Consider the following 20400-nt stretch of genomic DNA (forward strand, 5'->3'; position numbering starts at 1 on the left):
GGGGCTGAATTTAATCTGGCTTCTCAAGAGTATGTAAGGCACCAGTCATTGGTCTAAACTGTAAACAGCTATTTACAAAGTGTTATATGTAGGGGGGAAAAAGACACACATTGTTGTGTTAAATAACACGATTCACCAGTAGTTTTTTATTCTACTTAGACAATAGCCATCGCTGAATATTGTTTACTTTGTGCCTCGTTTCTTCAGCACTAGATCTTCCCTGAGATTTGGAGAAGCAAGTGGCTCCTAATCTAGAGGAGAAGTCTGGTTGTGCTTCTTCAGGAATTTTAGAGTTGATAAATATCTTATCACTTTTAATCAATCCTTCTCTTGCTGGATTTCTTCCTTGCTTTCTGATCAGGTCTCCATTTTCTTAAGGACAGAGGAGAAGTGCATAATCATTGGATTTGAAGGCAAACTGTCAAAGCTAAGAAAGTAAGCTGTGCAGTATCTTTTCATAAACAGGAGAGAAGAGATCTTAATACTCTAGTCTCTTCATCGACCCGTTCCAAATATTTCCAGTTCATCATATTAACAAGGATTCTAATACCTGGAAAACATAGTATGAAATTTCTCCTTTGTGCTCACTGAGAAATATGAGTACGTTTTGAGGCTTTTAAGCATAATTTAAATCAAACCAGAACCAGAAAAGAGAGTAATTTAAGTTAGCAAGTATCTTTTTGGCAAGTATCTTTTTGCCATAAATGAATAAGGGTTAGATGGCTATGGGTAAAATTTAACTTTAAAATGGAAACTTTATTTTGTAATGAGACATGGAAGTAAATTATGGCAGTTCCTTTTTTTAACTTTATCTTCTTTTGATTGTTTTAATGCTGTTCCATCTTGTATGGATTGCCAGGTCAAAGGCCAAAGCCCAAATGGAGCTGACTAGGGTGTAGTTGATAGGAGATAATTGTTACTAAAATGATGAATCATGCTCCTTTTCTCAGAGTAAGTAAATTCATTTTAAATCTATTATCAGCTTCAATCAGAGTGATTATTTTCCTAGAGTTAACAGTACCAAACTCCCTGTTATTGGTATGGTGACATAGAGCAGTTTTGGCTAGATGCTAAGGAAGTACTCACTTGAAATATTCATTGCCAAACATCCCTTATGAGATCTATACCAACTCTGTGTGTCATTCTGTTTGTTTACTGGGCTCTATTATGCATCCATGTCATTATAAAATGCAGATAGGGATATAAAGCACGTAGGGTGGGGGATAAACTTATGGGTCTTCAGAACACCATTATGAACAAAGTTAATAGGACGATTACTAAAATAAAGTGAAGTGGGCAAGGAGGTAAATAGCATGTCTCTTTATCAGGTGAGAAGGCTCTGTTTCATGTATTCAATAAATTGAGTCACTACCATGTTCCTCTAGTCTCTAGGATATAGTAATGAATAAAGCAACCTTCCCTGTTTTCATGGAGCTTACATCTGAGATAGGCAATGAAAAGAAAAATATATAGTATGTGATGGTCATTAGTATTATGCGGGAAATAAAAAAAAAAGAGAAGGCAGATGGGGAGTATTGAAGCTGGTACAGGGTGAGCTTCTGATGGGGCCTCGCTGAGACAGTGGCATTTTGAATGAAGTCTCCAAGGAAGTTGGAGAGTGCACTGTGGGAAGAGTTTTCTATCCAGGAGAAGATTTTTCCAGACAAAATTCAAAAGTTTTGAAGCGAAAACATGCTGGTATGTTTAAGGACTCTCAGAAGATTATAGTCAGCTATTTTGAATAGCTTAGGCTATTAGCATTTTCAAAATTCTAGGATTCTACAAAAAGCTTGTAAGGAAATCTATATAATGGAAAACTTTTTTCATCTCATCTTATTTGGGGTGGTGGATTTTTTGCTGGGTCCTTTACAATAGTCAGATTTCAGATGAGGGGTCAAAATACGGATTGAAAATGTGGTAATTTGATTCATTAAGCAATTAAATCACGTACCACCTAATCTTTTAAATAGATCATTAATAGGAGTGATGTTCAAGCAACATGATCTGGTCAAAGACAAACTTCTGAAAAGAAAGTGTCCAACGAGAAAAAAGGTAGGGGTGTTAGCAATTATTATAAGCTCTGATGTTGCCGCAACAATGCTTGAGTAATTGCCGAAAGCATTTAATTTCGTAGTTCCCGCAGCAGGGCAGCCTGCAATGCCCACGTGCGTGAGAACCACTCGGTCGATGACTCAAAGAGCGAAGCAGACCTCGGGGGCAGGCGCCGCCAGTGCAGCCTCCGCGGGAGCAGCCTCCGCTGCGCCGGCCACGCGAGCGGCGCGTGGTGAGAACTGTTCCTTCATCAGTGGCTGAAGTAGAATGCTCTGGTCCCTGAGGTTTTTCGTGTTCAGTTTTTAAAGTCATCGTGTACGTCTTTGAGGAGGCGAGGAGGAAACGGGAGATTCCAGGTCCCGAAGACAGGTTCAGTGCCCCACCATCCAGTTAGCACACAGTGGGCGCTCAAGCGGTGGAGTATGTGCATCGGTGGGCAGCGCCACAAAGTGAAGATTAATGGCCCCAGTAAATTACAGCCCATTTGTTTGGTGGAATACAGTGTACCGTTTAAGAACGATCCTGTGAAAGACACTTCATGACATGGTTCAGGATATATTAAGTGGGCAAAGAAAACAGGTCAAATTCTGAACAGTGTGATCACAATTCTAAAATATGTATGTGAATATGTGAACATAGGAAAAAACTGAAAAAGCATACCCTGAAGTGTCAGCAGTGATGATTTCTGAATAATGTCATCTTGAGTGATTTTTATTTGTTTATTTTTTGAGGAAGATTAGCCCTGAGCTAACATCTGCTGCTAATCCTCTTCTTTCTTGCTGAGGAAGAGTGGCTCAGAGCTAACATCCGTGCCCATCTTCCTCTGCTTTATATGTGGGACACCCGCCACAGCATGGTTTTGACAAGCAGTGGGTAGGTCCTCACCGGGATCTGAATGCCTGGGCTGCCAAAGCAGCAGTGTGAACTTACCTGCTGCGCAGCGGGGCCTGCCCCTCTGGGGTGATTTTTTTTTTGCATTGTTTTTATGCTTTTCTTTTCCTGATTTTCTATAATAAATATGCATTTGATAGTCAGAGGCAAAAGGTAAAATACATTAGCACCTTTTGTTTTGAAAACAGATATCCTATACTTGGCAGGAAGTTATATCTGTTTTTATCGTTTTTAAATAGGATATTTTAAAATGACTTTTAATCATAAAATCCTATAAGGCATAGATTCGTATTGTTGCCTTTTTGTCTTTCCCAAATTACCTAGGACGTTTTTATTTTTTTGAGGAGGATTGGCCTTGAGATAACATCTGTGCCCATCTTCCTCTAGTTTATATGTGGGACACCTGCCACAGCATGGCTTGATAAGCAGTGCAGAGGTCCATGCCCAGGATCTGAACCAGCAAACCCTGGGCCACCGAAGTGGAGTGTATGAACTCAGCTGCTATGCCACTGGACCGGCTCCTTACCTAGTACTTTTAATGCAGAATTTTCTATCTAGTCAAAATGGATCTGTTATGTCATTTTTATTTTAGATAATGAAACAGAAAGAAAAGTACCCAATCAAGGAAGGCGTGCCGAAAAGATCGAAGAAGAACCAGGCAAGGTAGAGTGTAAGTATCTGTTTATGTCTAGACATTTGGAAAATCTCATTGCGATTTTCATGAAGCTGAAACTAAGCTTACAGAACTGCTTCAAGAGGGTAACCTCCACGTGTGTGAAAACCTCTTGAAGCACAAGGAAGCATCAAGAGGGTTTACTGTTAGGGTTTATGAGGTGTCTCATCTTCAAAACCTTATAGGTAGAGAATGTGTAGTTTGGTTAACAGAAGAGAGAAAATAAAAACACAGCTGACGGAAACCTTTATGTGAGCATCGGCTAGGAGACGGGTGCAGTGGGTGAAATGCGTTGACTCTGGATTCAGCTAGGCCTGAGTTTGCCTATTGTCTCACTTCCAATTGGCTATATAATCTTGGGGAAGTTATGAGTTTGTTCTCCCAGCTGTAACATGTAATATCTACATAGAGTAGTTTCAAGAATTAAATCACCTGACGTTTCTGACAGCATCTAGCGTAGTGCCTGGTAGAGTCTTCAAAAAGAGCCACCATTTCAAGGACCCAGTCCCTTAATTTATAATCCATGCTACAATTCCTTAGCCTTAAAAAAAAAAAAAAAGTTATGCCAAAGCGTAAGAAACCTGGCTAGATTCTTACCAAAAATCAGACATCGATCCTCCAAGGAAGGCAGTACAGGGTGATCTTCACAGGCGAGCAGCTGGACCTCACACTCCTCCCTCAAGGTTGGTTTTCTCCTTAAGGATTATCACTAGTGTCTACCTTTGCAGCCACACAGGCCTCAGGGACAGTGTTACCCTTAAACTCTCGTCCGAGTAGAAATACTCTGCTTTCAATTCATATCTCATTAAAACTCAGAGACGTAGAAACCTCTAAAAATTCTGTTGAAATGGGTGGGTTAAATTGGCAAAGGTGGTCGAAAGGTACAAACTCCCAGTTATAAAATAAGTAAGTAGAGAATGTAATGTACTGCATGGTGACTACAGTTAATAATGTTGTATATTTGAAAGTTGCTAAGAGTAGATCTTAAAAGTTCTCATCACAAGAAAACAAAATTCGTAACTGTGCATGGTGATGGATGTTAACTAAACTTACTGGGGTGATCATTGCACAATATACAAATATTGAATCATTATGTTGTATACCTGAAACTAATGTAATGTTGTATGCCAATTATATTGCAGTAAAAAAATACCAAATAACAAATTGACTTGAAAAAGAAAATACGCTTCACATTTTATATGGTTAATCTTACTGTGTCACATTGAAAAATGGTTTTGCTCATATGATGAAGTTATTTATAATAATCCAAAGTTATTAAAAAAAGGATTTTGTCCTTGACAATAGTAGTAATCCAATAAACATTGGATTTCTGATTCTCAAACCTTTGTAATTATCAACATAATTTAAGTAAAAAGATATGTATTTGTTAGGTGAGTGAATTTTTCCACCTTAGTTTTCACATATTTTAATTTTTGGTAATACCTAAAACCTATTATATAGTTTTTTTAATATGGATTGGTTCTCCCTCTTTCTGGACCATAGCAATGGTTTATGTAGCTGGTCTTCTGACTCCATGTAAACATTTAATTGTATTTGTTTTTGTTTCTTAAATTATGTACGTGGGACATATCTCTTAACTTTCACATTTTCGGGCCTCAAACATTGGGGGAATATATCCCCAGAAGAGAGACTCTCACTCTGTTCTGTTTATTCACATCCAGGTCGTTTCTTTTAAAGTTGATAGTGAAGTAAATACTTTGGAATCACAAATCAGTGTGACAAACGGAAGGGATACAGATGGAGTCTTATCAAAAGTGGAAACGTTACGTAAGACAAATCCTGCAAAAATGAAAGGGAGGCCATCCTTCGCACCAGTAGATTTTCTGTTTCGGCCGCCAGATGGTCTGAAGAGTTGTGACGTAACACCTAGGACTCCAACAAGTACTGCTACTTTGACAGCCAGTTACAGCTGCATCTCTTTAAAAACAGAAGTGTAAGAATGAGATGTTATTAATGAATTCCTTGCTGAGATGCATGACGAATGCCTTTCTTAGATTTGGCCTGTGCTTTTTAAGTCATTTAGTTAGTAAACTATGTTCATTATAAATCATGAAAATTTGACCTTTCCAAAAAATTTTTCAGAAAGCTACAATAATGTATTTGACAGGTTTGATATTTTCTGTGCATTATTATTTTCATGATTCAATTTGGTTTTTTTTTGCTTTTAAGAAGTGGCTTAATTGTAACACTTAGAAATAAATTTTTAGAAAGAAGAAATTGCTATACTGTAGTTCAGACATGGTTTGGATTTTTTTGTTTGTCTTTTTTTTACTGAGTATTACTTTATAAAAGCTATCTCAAAAGACAAAATGATTAACCTGTAAAGTGGGGAGAAAAAATCAGTTTGAATCTTTAAAAGAAATGGCAAGGTTGCTTTCCAAAGGCCGGCTGGCGGCAGATTGACTGGGAACTGCTCTGCGGCATCTGAGACTCCTAAGTGTGTATGTCCAGTTGAGAGGTCTTCGCATCTGTGGATCTCATCGCAGGGAGCAGAGACGGGCCTTCCCACTGGAGGTGTTTACGGTTTTCCCCTCCAGATTAGACAAGTTTTAAAAAACAAACATATTTCTATTTTATCCCATGTTTTTAAAAAACAACATAATTTTGAAATCCTTCAATGAGATATATGGGGTTCATGTTTCATGAAGTGTATTTTTGCTCTTGTTTAGTGATGAGGCTCCAGAAGTAACAAAAGAAATGTTGGCACGCAAAAGTAAAACTTCAGTACATTAAGATTCCGATGAATTACGACGTCCTTTGAGTTCTCTGACAGTTGAGAGCACAGGTATGGTATTTTCATGAATTTTTTACTTGTTTCTCTGGGTTATGATTTATCAGAGATCATTTCGAGCCCTTTTCACCATATGTCTCACCATGTAGCTCAGGGTGTGATCTCAGGGTCAGAAGAAACGGAAAAGCATGGGGAGGGCTATCTGGAGACAGAGCTGGAATGAGGACTGCAGACTGAGAGGGGGACCGAAATGTAAATTTGAAGAGATGAAGAACGTTGAGCGACACTGTAAAAGGAGATCTGATGAATGAAATCATTGAAGCAGAAATAAAATTTTATTTAAATTTTAAATTTATTTAAAAATTTCAATTTCAATGTTGAAAAAATTGAAGGATTTAAGGAATTTGTCTTGTGGGGGATGTCATAGGAGTTGCTGCTTTGAAATGTATATGTAATGTTTTCTTTAATCTATAGATCGTGTCTTAAATAAAAATGAAACTACTACTGAAAATTTACATTGCTTTCCAATAAAAGAAGTCCCAACACTTGAAATAGATGAGGATCAGACATCTCAGCAGCGACATGTGCTGCATTTCAGGTCTGTGCATTTGTTCCCAGTGTAAGCATTTTGTATTAATGTCTAGACATTTAAAACCAAAATTAAACTATTTGAACCTTAATATAATATGTAGATGAATTAGGAGGAAACTGACATTGAGTGATTTTTATTTATCTTTTAAATTAAATTTTTTTCAATGGCTAGTACATTCTTGTGGTTCCTAACTTAAAAGATAGAAAGAGGTACAAGTGAGAAACCCTTTTTCCAACTGTGCTCCCAACCCTACAGTTCGAACCTTCCACAGAGGCAAGTGTTACTCATTTCTTGTGAATTTTTCCAGAGATACATAATGCATATGTAGATAAACATTTTTTAAATGTAAGCAGAAGTATACTATTCTCTTTTCATTTAATGTTAAATGGAGGAGATATTCCATTTTAGTACCTTAAGAACTTTCTCATGCTGTTTTTTTGTGTGTTTTAATGGCCGCATAGTATCCAATTGTATGGATACACCACGATTTACTTAGTAGGCCCCTATTCTGGTTGTTTCCATTGAGTTCAGTCTGGTAGTATTACTGTCAAGCCTGCAAAGAACAAGCTTGGATGCTTTTCAATCCTCTCCTGTGCAAATAAATAAAGACCTCAATTTACATTCCCTCAGCAAAATATGGGAGTTCCTATTTTATCATACCTTTTCTTTTTCTCAAACAAAGAAACTAAGTTAATGTTTATTTTGTAAAAGAAGGATAGAGGGAGATGATTGGAGGCTCCTTGGCCCACTAAATCATGAAATAGGATTATGTTTCTCCAACTATGAAGACTGAAAATTAGAGTTCCTGTTTGGGAACCTAAATGCCATGTCACCTAAATGCCTTGGTCACAGATCAGAGGACTGCATCTGGAGAAAGGCCCCAACACTCCACATCACACAGGAAATGATGACATACTATGTCCTTTAGTGCATGTAGCAAGAAAATTCTCACACCTTTTCCAATGCAGTCCTAACCACTTCTTTGGTCTTTGACAATCAAATAGAGGAGAAATATTACCTTCCTATAGTTTTAATACTCATTTGTTCTATCCTGAATGAGTATATTTCAGAGCCACTTCAGTTGTTTGTAGAACATAAGGTTTTATGATTGTAAGGGATTTTAAAGATGAGCTAGTCCACTGTGTTGTTGGACTGAGACATTGAGATAATAAACAATTTACCCAACTAAATAATGTCGGATCTAAGCCAAGTCTCCTCTCTCATTAATTAAGTTCTCATTAGATATAAACAGCTAAATTTTTCTTCTAAGAAAAAAACTATCCTCAGTTTCTCCTGCTAAGATGCTTTTTATAAAGAGACAGATTCAATTTATCTTGGGCCGGGGTTTCTCGCCTGGCACTACTGACACTCAGATTGGATAATTGTTGTTGTGGGGCCGTCCTCTGCATCGCAGGATGTTGTGTAACATCCCAGACCAGTAGCACTCCTCTGGTTTGTGACAAAGGTGCTCTAGACACTGCCAGATGTCCCCTGGGGGGCAAAATTGACCCGTGTTGAGAACTACTGCGCTTGGACAAGCAAAACCTACTGATTAGAATCTGTGAGGCCCTAACACTGTAATTCCAGACTTACAGGGTTTAGCTTCAACTTACTCTGGGGAGTTGGGTTGGTCTTAGTTCCATGGGCAATACCAGAACCAAAGACAGAACTCAGGCATGTCTGGTTCTTTCTGTTTCATCTGTGATAAATAAGAACAGAAAGAACTAGAAATATTAGCTTGGAGAGTGGCTCTTGGCGTTAACCATCCACATAAGTTTTAGGTGTAGAAAGATGGACATATATAGGATATCAACTTGTATTTATGGATTTTAATATATCACAGTTCATAAAATAAGCATCAGCTCTGGAAAATTACTATTGTACAAGTGTCATATTGCTAATACTTAGATATTAGTTTGAGAAACATTTGTAAAACTGAAACATATGTCATAATTTTAGAAAGATTCTCCAATATGAAAGAGAGGAATTAATACTGACCGACTGCCTTGAGTGGGAAAGGAAGCTTGAAGCATATATTCCAAATAAAGGGGAGGGAACATTTATGTTTTTTGTCTTAGCTTTGTTTATTTTATTTTATTTATGTATGTATTTAGGAAGATCGGCCCTGAGCTAACATCTGTTGCCAGTCTTCCTCCTTTTTTTCCCTCTCCCCAAAGCCCCGACATATAGCTGTATATACTAGTTGTAGGTCATTCTAGTTCTTCTGTGTGGGATGCCACCACAGCATGGCCTGATGAGCGGTGTGTAGGTCCGTGTCCAGGATCTGAACCAGCGAACCCTGGGCCGCTCAAGGTGAGTGCATGGACCCAACCACTTGGCCACCAGGCTGGCTCCGCATTGTTTATTTTAATATGTTTACATTTACCTGAAACAAAAATCTAGTGTTGCTGAACTTTATAGTTTTGTTATTCAAAATAGCAAGAATTTTCATATCTCAACATATGTTCACTAGTATCTCTGTGCTAAAATGGTAGATGACTTATAAGGTGTAAGTAATTAGAATGTTAGCCATCATTCCTGGGAGTTAAACGTTTGCCTATTTTATTATTAGATTTTTTTTTATGACTTTTTGAGTGACATCTATATGTAGTATTGTTTAATTATGCAAAATATTTTCTGAATGAAAATGACCTAAATAAATATGGAACAAATTTTCTGATATTTCCTTAATCTTATTTGGAGAAGCTTTTTAGAAAAAATCACTTGTCTGCCGTGTGAAGTCCTTAGATGCTGATGTACAGTGAGCTGTTTGAGGTTGAATTCTTGTAAAATACAAGGTGAGCAGAATGCTGTTTACTATGTAGCAACATATATGAGAATGAATATGGCTACGTTTTAGTGGGAACAGCAGCAGACAGTTAATGCTCAGTATTTGTATGACAAAGTTTTGTAGTCGATGTTTTTTTGTTTTGCTTTAAGGTAAGAGTTTGATTGTGGAAGCCCCAGGATATTTGGGGTGAGGTCGTCTTATCAGCTGGCTGACTTGCGATCAAGGTCCTGTTCTGTTCTCTAGCTTTTGAAAATCTCATCTTTCCCTTAGCAGAAGATCTCATTCCCCTCGCAGCTGGTCAAAAAAGGCTCCTTAAGGCAGAAATATTCAAACGGTTTGAAGAACTGGTGGACAATTTGGAATACAAACAAAGCGAAAAGGATACCACCTGTGCAGACCTGCATGGATTCTGGGACATGGCCAGCTTTCAGGTTTGTGGTCAGGATTTGGAATGGATTAACTTTCGAGTTGCATGTTTTTGGAAGTGAGGCAACAGTAGTAAAATGGGAGTAGTAGAGGCTGCTTAGGTATCTGTAGTATTAAATGAGATATTAGCCCCTTTACAAACTGTAAAGCACTGTCTAAATTTTATGGCTGCTGTCCCCTCCTCCCGCATACTGTCAGGATAATTTCTATCAGGGTTGGAAATTGAGATTCTATTCAGCTGTTGCCTAGTCTGTGATTATTCCACATGTGGGAAAATGAGGACGAGTCTTCAGTAGCTGGGTCCATCCAGCAGTTATTGTCCCTGCTGTGTGCCAGGCATTGGACGAGGAGCTGACAAATAAGGCACATTCTCTACCCCAGAGGAGTTTATAGTTTTATCAGAGTCAGACATAGCACGTCATTCCAATCTGGTGTAGAAAGTGCTGATAGAGGCAGTTACTAGGAAGATCAGTGAAGGTTGGGAGGAGATGACACTTTCTGGCTTTTTGAGCTTATTTTAGAAATAAGCATATAAAATACTATTTCAAGAACCAGTGGCCAAGAACTGTGAGACATTTGCAGACAGCCCGAAACCTGGAAGAAGGGGCCGCAGCAGCACAGGAAGGAAGCTGTCTGGATGAGGACATGGGCTGATCCAGGAGAAGGAACTTTAAAAGCAAGTGTTAATATGCTCAAAGAGACCAGGCATTTTTTCTGCCAAATAAGAACAGCTATGAAAAAAAGAACATTCAGAGAACGACAACAAGAGCTCTTTGAAGTTAAAAACTATAAGAGCAGAAATGTAAGACTCACTAGAAAGATGGAATATGAAGCTGAGATCTCCCATAAATTAGAGCAAAAAGAGAGAGAAAATAGGAGAGACTAGATAAGAATATTAAGGGGACCAGTCTAGGAAGTATAATATCCAAATAATAGGAATTCCAGAAAAAGAGAACAGAAAAAATAGCGGAGAGGAAATGATCAATGAAATAGTTTGACATTTTTCGAGAAGTGGAGGACCTGAATTCCAGATTGAAGGAGCCCATTGAGTGCCTAGCACTGTGAGTCAGAGTAGACGCACACCAATGCACAATGAAATATAATTGTACAACTCTTGGGATGAGGAGAGACATCTAGAAACTTCCAGAGAGCAAAACAAGTTTCATCCAAAGGGTCAAAAATCAGAATAGCCCTAGATTTCTCAACATCGACATCGAAAGCTGGGAGAACAATGGCCTCAAACTTCTCAGGGAAAAGAGCACTCAGCCTGGCGTTGTATACCCAGCCAGTCATGCTTGAGGGTAGAAAGGCATGCTTCAGACACACACAGTCTGAAACTTTACCTCCCATGCACCCTTTCTCAGGAAATTGAAAACGGCCCTCACAAAAATGAGGGAGTAAGCCAAGAAAGGGGAAGGAGCTGGGACAGATCCCCAAAAAGTCTAAGGGAATTGTGGCTGAGGTGAGTAAAGAGGGTGGGCAGCGGGCTTAGGAAGCAGCCGTTCAGTTCAGACTGGAGCAGGAGGCTGGGGCTCGGCAAGATGCTGTCTCTGAGGCTGAATGGAATAGAATACCCGATTGGTTCGCTTTTCTAGTTGTATTAAGAGGGGATTTATACACACTGTGCCGAGTTTAGAGGCAAATTGATGATAGATACATTAAAAAACTAAGCAAACAAAAAGCAAAGCAATGATGAAGTCTAGAGAAAAATGTGAAGAAACACAATATCCTGGTAATTATATGGCCCAGAAGTGAATAGTGTTTATGGAGTCAGAATAATGTCAGCATTACTTTATGACCAGTTGACATAATAATGAGTTGGTTCACTAGCATCCTTCAATGGTGACCAAATAATTTTGTCTTTCTTAGTATCATAATTATTTTATGGATTTAAAAGTATTTGTGTTGGCATCGTTTACAGTCATTATCCTTAGTGATGCTCATTTCCCAGCTTTGGCCAGTGGGAGCCTCTTCAAATTGGCTCCTGGGGCTTTTATTTATTTTGAAGAGCTGTACTGAGAATAAATAATCTACGTATTATAAAATGTGCCCATTCTAAGTGTAAAAGTCAATGATGTTTAGTAAATTTACAGAGTTGTGCAACCATCGCTGCAATCCAAACTTAGAACATTTTCATCACCACAGAAAGATGCCTCTTGCCTGTTTTCAGTCAGTTCCCACTGCCACTCCCAGTCCCAAGCAACCACGAGTCTCCTTACTGTCTCTGTAGATTTGCCTTTTCTGAACGTTTCATTCTCAGTAGAATCACCCAATATGTGGTCTTTTGTATGTGGCTTCTTTCCCTCGGCGTGGTGTCTCTGTGGTTCCTCCGTGTTGCAGGGCGTGCCTGTACTTTGTTCCTTTCATGGCTGAGTAGCAGTTCATGGAGACATCACTCTTTATTCTCCAGTTGATGGACATATAGGCTGTTTCCACTATTTCACAATTACGAATAATCTATGAATATTCACTTACAAATCTTCATATGGGCATGTTTTCTTTCGCTTGGGAAGATATGGCTGGATCATGTAGTAGATTTGTGTTTAACTTTTTAAGAAACTGCCAAACTGCTTTCCAAAGTGATTACACCCTTTCATGTGCCCAACAGGGGTGTGTGAGAGCTCCTGTTGCTCCACATCCTCACCAGTGCTTGCTCCTGTCTCTCTCAGTAGAGCCATCCTGTGGGGTTTGAACTATCTTATTGTAGATTTGATTCATGTTTCCCTAATGAGTAATGATGATCAGCATCTTTTCATGTGCTTATTAGACATTCATATGTCTTCTTCGGTGAAATATCTATTCAAATCTTTTTGCCCATTTTTAATTGGGTTTGTCTTTTTATTATTGAGTTGTAAGTGTTCTTTGTATATTCTGGATACAAGTCCTTTATCAGAAATATTTGCAAATATTTCCTCCCAGTGTGTGGCTTGTTCTTTAGTTTTCTTAGTGGTATCTTTTGAAATGCAGATGTTTTTAATTTTGATGAAGTTCAGTTTATCAATTTTTTTTAATGTTGTGATTTTGGCATTATTTCCAAGAACTCTTTTTGCCTAACCATAGGTCACAAAGATTTTATCTTATTTTTTCTTCTGAAAGTTTTATCTCTTTCACTTAGGTCTGTGCCCATTTGGAATTCATTTTTTTAAAAAATTAAGTTGTGATCAATTAATTTTGCTAGGAAAGGTTTGCCCTGAGCAAACCTGTTGCCAGTCTTCCTCTCTTTTTTTTTCTCCTCCCCAAAGCCCCGGTACATAATTGTATATTCTAGTTGTAAGACCTACTAGTTCTTCTGTGTGAGCTGCCACCACAGCATGGCTACTACTAGGCAAGTGGTGTGGTTCCACACCTGGGAACCGAACCTGAGCTGCCAAAGCAGAGCATACCGAACTTTGACCAGGGCTGGCTCTGGAGTTCATTTTTGTGTATGGTGTAGGAAAGAGGCCAAATTCATGTTTTTTCTTGCAGATATCCACTTTTCCCAGTACTGTTTGTTGAAAAAAACTATCCTTTCCTCATTGAATTGCATTGGCACTTTTGTTAAAAATCAATTAGTCATAAGTGTAATCCTGAGTCTTTTTGACATTTAACTTTTTAGAGAGAGGGAGATTGAGAGTACCTATTTGTATAAATGCATAGTACGGAGACTCAAAGCATATTTACCCAACTGTTGACAGTGGTTACCACTTGGAGGAGATTGGAAATACCAGAAGGATGGGGATCATATATTCCCATCCTCCTAGTATGTATATTATTTGAATCCTTTAAAATGAGATTGTGTCAGGGTAAGCCTAGTGGTATAGTGGTTAAATTTGGCACACTCCACTTCATTGGCCCAGGGTTTGCGGGTTCTGATTCCAGGCATGGACCTACACCATTCATCAAGCCATGCTGTGGCGGTGACCCACATACAAAATAGAGGAAGATTGGGACAGATGTTAGCTCAGGGCTAGGCTTCCTCAAGCAAAAAAGAAGAGGATTGGTAACACATGTTAGGTCAGAGCCGATCTTCCTCACCAAAAAAATAAAAATAAAATGAGATTGCATCAAGAGAAAGAGAAGGCAAGCTACAGACTGGGGGAAAATTCTGCAAAAGACCTATCTGATAAAGGACTGTTTTCTAAAATATACAAAGAACTCTTAAAACTCAACAATGATGAAACAAACAACCTGATTAAAAAAATGGGCAAAAGGGGGCTGGCCCAGTGGCCAAGTGGTTAAGTTTGCGCACTCCACTGCAGGCATCCCAGTGTTTCGTTGGTTCGAGTCCTGGGCGTGGACATGGAACTGCTCATCAAACCATGCTGAGGCGGCATCCCACACACCCCTACTAGAAGGACCCACAACGAAGAATATGCAACTATGTACCAGGGGACTTTGGGGAGAAAAAGGAAAAAAATAAAATCTTTAAAAAAAAATGGGCAAAAGACCTGAACAGACACTTGATCAAAGAAGACAGATGAATGGCAAGTAAGTGTATGAAAAGATAAGATGCTCAACATCATATGCCCTTAGAGAATTGCCAGTTAAAAGTACGATGAGACACCAGTACACACTTATTAGAGTGGCAAAGATCCAAACCGCTGACAGCACCGGATGCTGGTGAGGATGTGGAGCAACAGGAGTGCTCATTCATCGCTGATGGGGGTGCAAAATGGAGCAGCCACTTTGGAAGACAGTTTGGCAGTTTCTTACAAAACTAAACAGAGTCTTACCATATGATGCTGCAGTCACGCTCCTTGGTGTTTACCCAAATGAGCTGAAAACCTGTGTCCACACAAACATGTGCACACAAAAGTTTATAGCGGCTTTGTTCATAATTGCCAAGACTTGGAAGCAACGAATATGCTCCTCAGTAGGAGAAGGGATAAATAAACTGTAAAAAAAAAACAACAAGAACAACAAAAGGGAGAGAGATTGTGTTCACACTGTATAATTTAGGATATCTCTCCTACCATTTTAGTCATCAAAATAATTTAGGAGAGTTATTCACATATGACATCCTTTATGTAGATTTTTGAGGTTTATAACATAAAATAACAATGAGCAATTTTACCATAAGAAGTGATTTGAATACTAAATTGAAAATGACAGTCTAAATTTATGTCACCAGTCCCAGTCGTCAATTTTTGGGAAACTTTTGTTCATTAGTTTGTGAATTTAATATGGTTAGCATTAATCTGATAAACTTGTGCTTTATTAACAGATACAGGATCTGCGCCACAAATTCAACAGTCTCACCATACTTGAGGAGTGTGGATGGGAGAAAGCCTGCAGTACGAGCAAAGATGTGTTTCAGGTAAATTTGTGGATTTCTAATATAGACTCTTTTACTTTAATGAATTTAAGCTTTAGAAACATTTAGCTTCAGGTTTTTCATCATTTCACAAAACGTGTCATCTATTACTTACAATGTCCTGATTGTCTTCAAAGAGTGAGGAAAGGTCAACACAAAATTCAGGATGTTCATTTCTTGGGTGGGGATGTGGAGGCTGAGATTGGATTTGGTCCCCCTGAGAGCTTCTGAGTTGCTAAGCAGTGGTATGTACCAGTGTGTTTTATTCTTTAGACTGTACCTAACCATTGTTTTGTAGTAATAATAACAGTAGTAAATAATTTATATAATGCTTAGTATGTGCCAACTATGCTTCCCAGGCCCTCACACACATTGACTCAGTTAATCCTCACAACAGTCCTGTGAGGTGGGTGCCGTTATCCTCGGGTGGGGAATCTGAGGCCAGGAAGACTCGAGCACGTGCTCAGGGTGGAGCTGGGTTTCTCACTCCAGAACCCATGTTCTTAACCCACAGGCTATGCCATCTCTGCTTTCTATACTCTTGTGCATGATGTATTTCAAAATGAAGGAACTTTTTAAGGAGAAAAGAGGAACAATGACTCTTAGACTCTCTCTCTTCTTCCCAAATTTTATCATGGAAAAGTTCCTATTTTCTCTGTAAAATTGGCTTTGTTGACATGATAGATTCCATTCTTATCTATTTGTAGTAATTTTTTTCCTAAAATATTTTAACTCCAAGCTTTTGGTTCAGATTGCTACTTCTCAAGCCACCTTGGAGCCCTGTCACTTTTTCTTTTAGATTTTAGAAAAACACCTCTGGTTGTAAAATCAGGTTTCTAAACTGGTACTTTATTATGCTGTGTAATCTAAATAAAAACTCTGTTTTGAATTCTGTCTTAGGAGTTTAAGATGTTAGAGTATTAAAGGATTATTGTAGGATTCTTTTACTAATGAAGTCTCCTTATTTTACTAATGAAGTAATGTCTTAGTAAGACATTGGTAATGTCTTACTAATGACAAAGGCCCTGAGGACAGTGACGAGATTGATTGAATGAATTTCAAGTCTATTAAGCAGGAAGGATGCTGGGACATTTGGACCTCCTGTGGGCATTTTTTATCCGGTGCTTAGTCCTGGGAACATAACACCACCAGCGACGCAGACAATGGCTGTGTCAAGATAGCATTATATCAGAGCCTTGTAATTCTGCCCCTTACCACCAGTGTTTCTCTCCTACTTTATTTATTTTTTTTTTTTTGGATTTAGTTGATTTTATTTACAGCTTGTTTTTTTACATTTCAGAGCATTACACAATTTCATTTTCTCATTTTCTGACCTGCAAACAGATACCTTAAATGAAAATATTTTTTAAAAATTATCAAATTAGGTACATCCAAAATGCAACAATTACACATATGACAATTAATTCATAAAGTGTAATTTACTAGGACGTATCCTAGGAATTTAGGAACAGCCAGTCAGGAAATCTGACCAAATTCAGCAATCGACTATTTACATATCCAAAGACAAAGCTATCTAAACTCCCAACCCAGAAGTTTGAAAGTTTTTGTTAAATAACCATTGGACGGAAGAGAGAGAGTGATGATTCAAACCTAGCCAGCTGTGACAGACTCAGTCTCAAATACTGGGCTAGGTACCCAGTCTGCAACAGAATAATAGCAAGCATCTCAGTTTTTCAGACACCTATGCGCCATTCTTGCACCATTATGCACATAGAAAGGCTAAGTGTTCGTTAATTAAAAAGCAAGTAGTCATTAAATATCCACACTATTCCCCCTAGCTCACCAGCCTTACTGCAATCCGAATATGCAACCTGTGTCACATAGTGACAGGCTATATCATATATATATATGTGTATATACACACACACATATGTACGTGTCCGCATATATATACACACATACACACAGTACTAGGTACAAATGGCAATTAACAGTCCCTGCAAAAGATTCATTTTCAGTTGAGGCTATGGCTCCTCTGCCTTGGGATGGTTTTAGACGTCAAAACTCAAAAATACTGCTAAACTCTCACTTCCTTAAGACAAAATTTGATTGCTTCTTCAGTTTAAGCTTCTCAGTCTAAAAATGGCTATAAGGTAAGTATAAAAAAAAGCAGCCAGCTGAGTGCAATTTCTCTCTCCAATTTGGCCAGGCTATTTCATAGAAGTTACTCCTAACTAAATTAGGAGATCTGTGGTGCCTTCCAATGGTTCTTGCCTACCTTCCTGTCCATGTTCACGTTTCAAACGGTGTCAACAGAGCCCGCACTTCAGGGGTCAGCTGCTTGGCAGCCTTAGCTGCCTCTGTGATAGCCTTGCGATACAGGCTCTTTCTCTTCTTATTAAAGCATGACTGGAAGTTTTCTAAAAAGGGGGAGAGTTGCGAAAGAGCAAGGAAAGATGTTGTTGGAGACCCAAACCATGAAATACGGGCCTCCTGTCGAACTAAAAGGCCGTTATCTTTCCAGCTCACAGTTATAGTAAGAATACGGGCTGGCCACCAAGGGAAGCCATATATCTTGGCCCAAACAATGTCCCCTACACATATGATCCTGCCATCTGGTGTGACGCATTTAGAGACATTTTTGGAAAAGACTTTCATTTTCAAGGAATTACTGAGCTTTTTCTCTTCCTTTGAAGAGGAGGAAGTGGAGGAGGTGGAAGGTGCATGCATACTGCCTGGAGGAAAATCAAAGCTTTCAGAAGAACTACACTCAGAGTTGGAGGATTTCAGCTCATCCGTGCTATCAATGCTACACACTGACGCACCGGAAGAGTCAGATTTCTTTTGATTTAGGGTCATGTAAACAGAGATATTGCTTTTGCTGCCCTCTTTGCCCAGTGTCTGTGGTTCCTCCTACTCACCAGGCACAAGCACTTCGTTTGTGTCCTGAACCGCACAGCTGGCCTCTTCAGGGCCGTCTGAGGGGCTCTGATTTTCTGAAGGGGCCTCACCTGCTGAGCGGGTAGAGGTGCAGCGAGCCTGGGGCTTGGGTGCCATCTTGCCACTCTGCATTTTCTCAAGTCCTGTCTTCAGAGAGGAGTCATTTTCTTCATTCCTGTACCTTTGTAAATTTAAACGAACCCGAGGTGGAAGGGAACCTGAGCTAGGCTTCTGATAGTGGCGTGTGAAAGGGACTTTTGAATGTGCATTTTTGGACGTAGAGGTTTCACTTTGCTTCTTTTGTGCCTTTTCTTTGGCAATTTTCAACACTTCTCGAGCTTTTGCATGATCCATGTTCTTACTCTGGAGCACTTTTCTGGTACTTAACTGAGCTTCTGATGTGTTGGCCTGAGCAGAAGCTTTGACTACTCTGCCTCTGCTGTGAGCAATATTTGAAACCTGAACCACAGCGTTTCTTTTCTGGCTTTCATTTTGGTTTTTCCCATCCACTTTATGGCAGTTTTCAGTGTTTTGTTCACAGTAGTTACGCTTTCATTTCTCCGTTTTTTATCTTCGTATTTAGAAGAGTCACTTGCACTACTGCCTTTTCTAATTTCCTTTTTTTCAGCAACAACACTGTTTTTACATTTGTCACACAGGACTTGCCGGGGCCGTAGTTTAATAGCATTCATTATTGAAGTAGGTTCTTCCCTGTACATCTTTCGTTTGGGTCGCTTAATTTTCCACGGAGGTGGCTGAGGTATTGATTGGTTATATGTGTCCCTGATAAACAAAGGGGGAGGATAAGGTGCTCCTTCGTGGAAGAGAGGAGGTGGTTTGGAAGTCCACAGGCTTTCAGCCAAGCTCGGCTGGGGAGGCGGGACAGGAGGGGGATCCCCAGGAACAGCACCATTCGCTTCACGCTGGACTTCTGTCCCTTCTTGGAATGTGTTACTTTGAAGCTGCATAGCTTCGGGTTTATCCTTCTATTCCCTTTTGGGAAATACTGTCACAAGGGTCCCACGGGGCCCAAACCATCGGAGTGTGTGCTGTTGCAGGAAACAGAATGGAGAGCCGTGAAAGGGAGTCTCTGCACTTCCTATCTTTTGGACAGATCCGTGAGGACCCCGGAGAAGAGCTTCTCCCCGAGGCGGAACGACACGACGAGCGCGTCCTCAATGACGGGGTGCAGCGTGACCCGCACCTCTGAGCGGGGATGAGTTGCGACAGCGCGGAGTCCCGCCCGCCGGCGGCACGAGCGCGGGGCTGCGGGCTGGGGCCGCGGCGGCTCCGGGCGCTCCTCGGGGGCCGGGGGCTCTCGGGCGGCGGGCAGGGGAAGGCGAGGGTCGGCCCTTCCTGAGCGCGGCTGCCGCGGCTCCAGCACCCGGCGGGCGGGCAGCTTCTCCTCGGCCTCCAGCCCCGGCCCCGCCGCCTCCGGGCTGCGGGCGAGCTCCCCCGGCGGCGGCGGCGGCTCGGCCTGAGGAGAGGACTGCTGGCCGTCGGCCTCGCCGTCAGGCACCGAGGCTTCAGTGGCCGTGACCGGGAGGGGGTCCGTGCCGGCCTCGCTGCGGGGACGGGCTCCATCTCCGGCTCAGCCTCCCCGGGGGACGCTGCAGGCGCTGCCGCCATTTCTTCCTGGCTTCTCCCTCCTCCTGGTCCTCTCCTACTTTACTTTATAGGCCACTGTTAAGATTACTGAACAGGTAAAATCAAACTAATCTTTTATCTGTACTTTGAAACCATTCCCTCAGACCTCTTATTCATTGACCTCTCCTCCCATCAGTTAGCCTCGTTCTCTAGTTTCCATCAGTTTTTAGACATGTTGAGGGGTCTTGTCTTTGTTTACATTAAATGACAACAGCCTAGACTAACTCCTTGAGGGCAGGAACTTTGTCCTTTACCTTTGACCCCCAGCACGTTTAGCACATACTAGGAACTTGATAAGTATAAGACGGATGTGTGAAATATTTCAGGTATGCTTTATTTATTTTTCTTATAAGGTGGTAACGAGTTGCTTTAGTAAATGTCA

At 40.2% G+C, this 20400-nt stretch overlaps 1 protein-coding gene and 1 pseudogene across 7 annotated transcripts in view; one reads left to right on the forward strand and one right to left on the reverse strand.

The window, feature by feature from the left end:
* LOC138917394 (disks large-associated protein 5-like) overlaps positions 1 to 20400 on the forward strand; it is a 39629-nt gene that overhangs the window by 15261 nt on the left and 3968 nt on the right. For 4 of the 7 annotated variants that reach the window (XR_011425290.1, XM_070233594.1, XM_070233592.1 and 1 more), the window contains exons 4-10: positions 1971 to 2284; positions 3536 to 3613; positions 5299 to 5570; positions 6307 to 6422; positions 6843 to 6966; positions 10022 to 10182; positions 15381 to 15473. Coding sequence is in view for 4 of the 7 variants with exons in the window: in XM_070233594.1 (XP_070089695.1) it covers positions 6924 to 6966; positions 10022 to 10182; positions 15381 to 15473 (297 nt within the window). In the remaining 3 variants the exon portion in view is untranslated. Of the gene's footprint in view, positions 1 to 1970; positions 2285 to 3535; positions 3614 to 5298; positions 5571 to 6306; positions 6423 to 6842; positions 10183 to 15380; positions 15474 to 19485; positions 20345 to 20400 lie in introns of all 7 variants that reach the window. The other 3 variants (XR_011425291.1, XR_011425292.1, XM_070233595.1) reach the window with 3 other exon arrangements.
* On the reverse strand, positions 15092 to 20000 carry LOC138917395 (PWWP domain-containing protein 2A-like; annotated as a pseudogene).

The sequence above is a fragment of the Equus caballus genome, chromosome 14 (assembly GCF_041296265.1).
Source record: "Equus caballus isolate H_3958 breed thoroughbred chromosome 14, TB-T2T, whole genome shotgun sequence".
Taxonomy (NCBI): domain Eukaryota; kingdom Metazoa; phylum Chordata; class Mammalia; order Perissodactyla; family Equidae; genus Equus; species Equus caballus.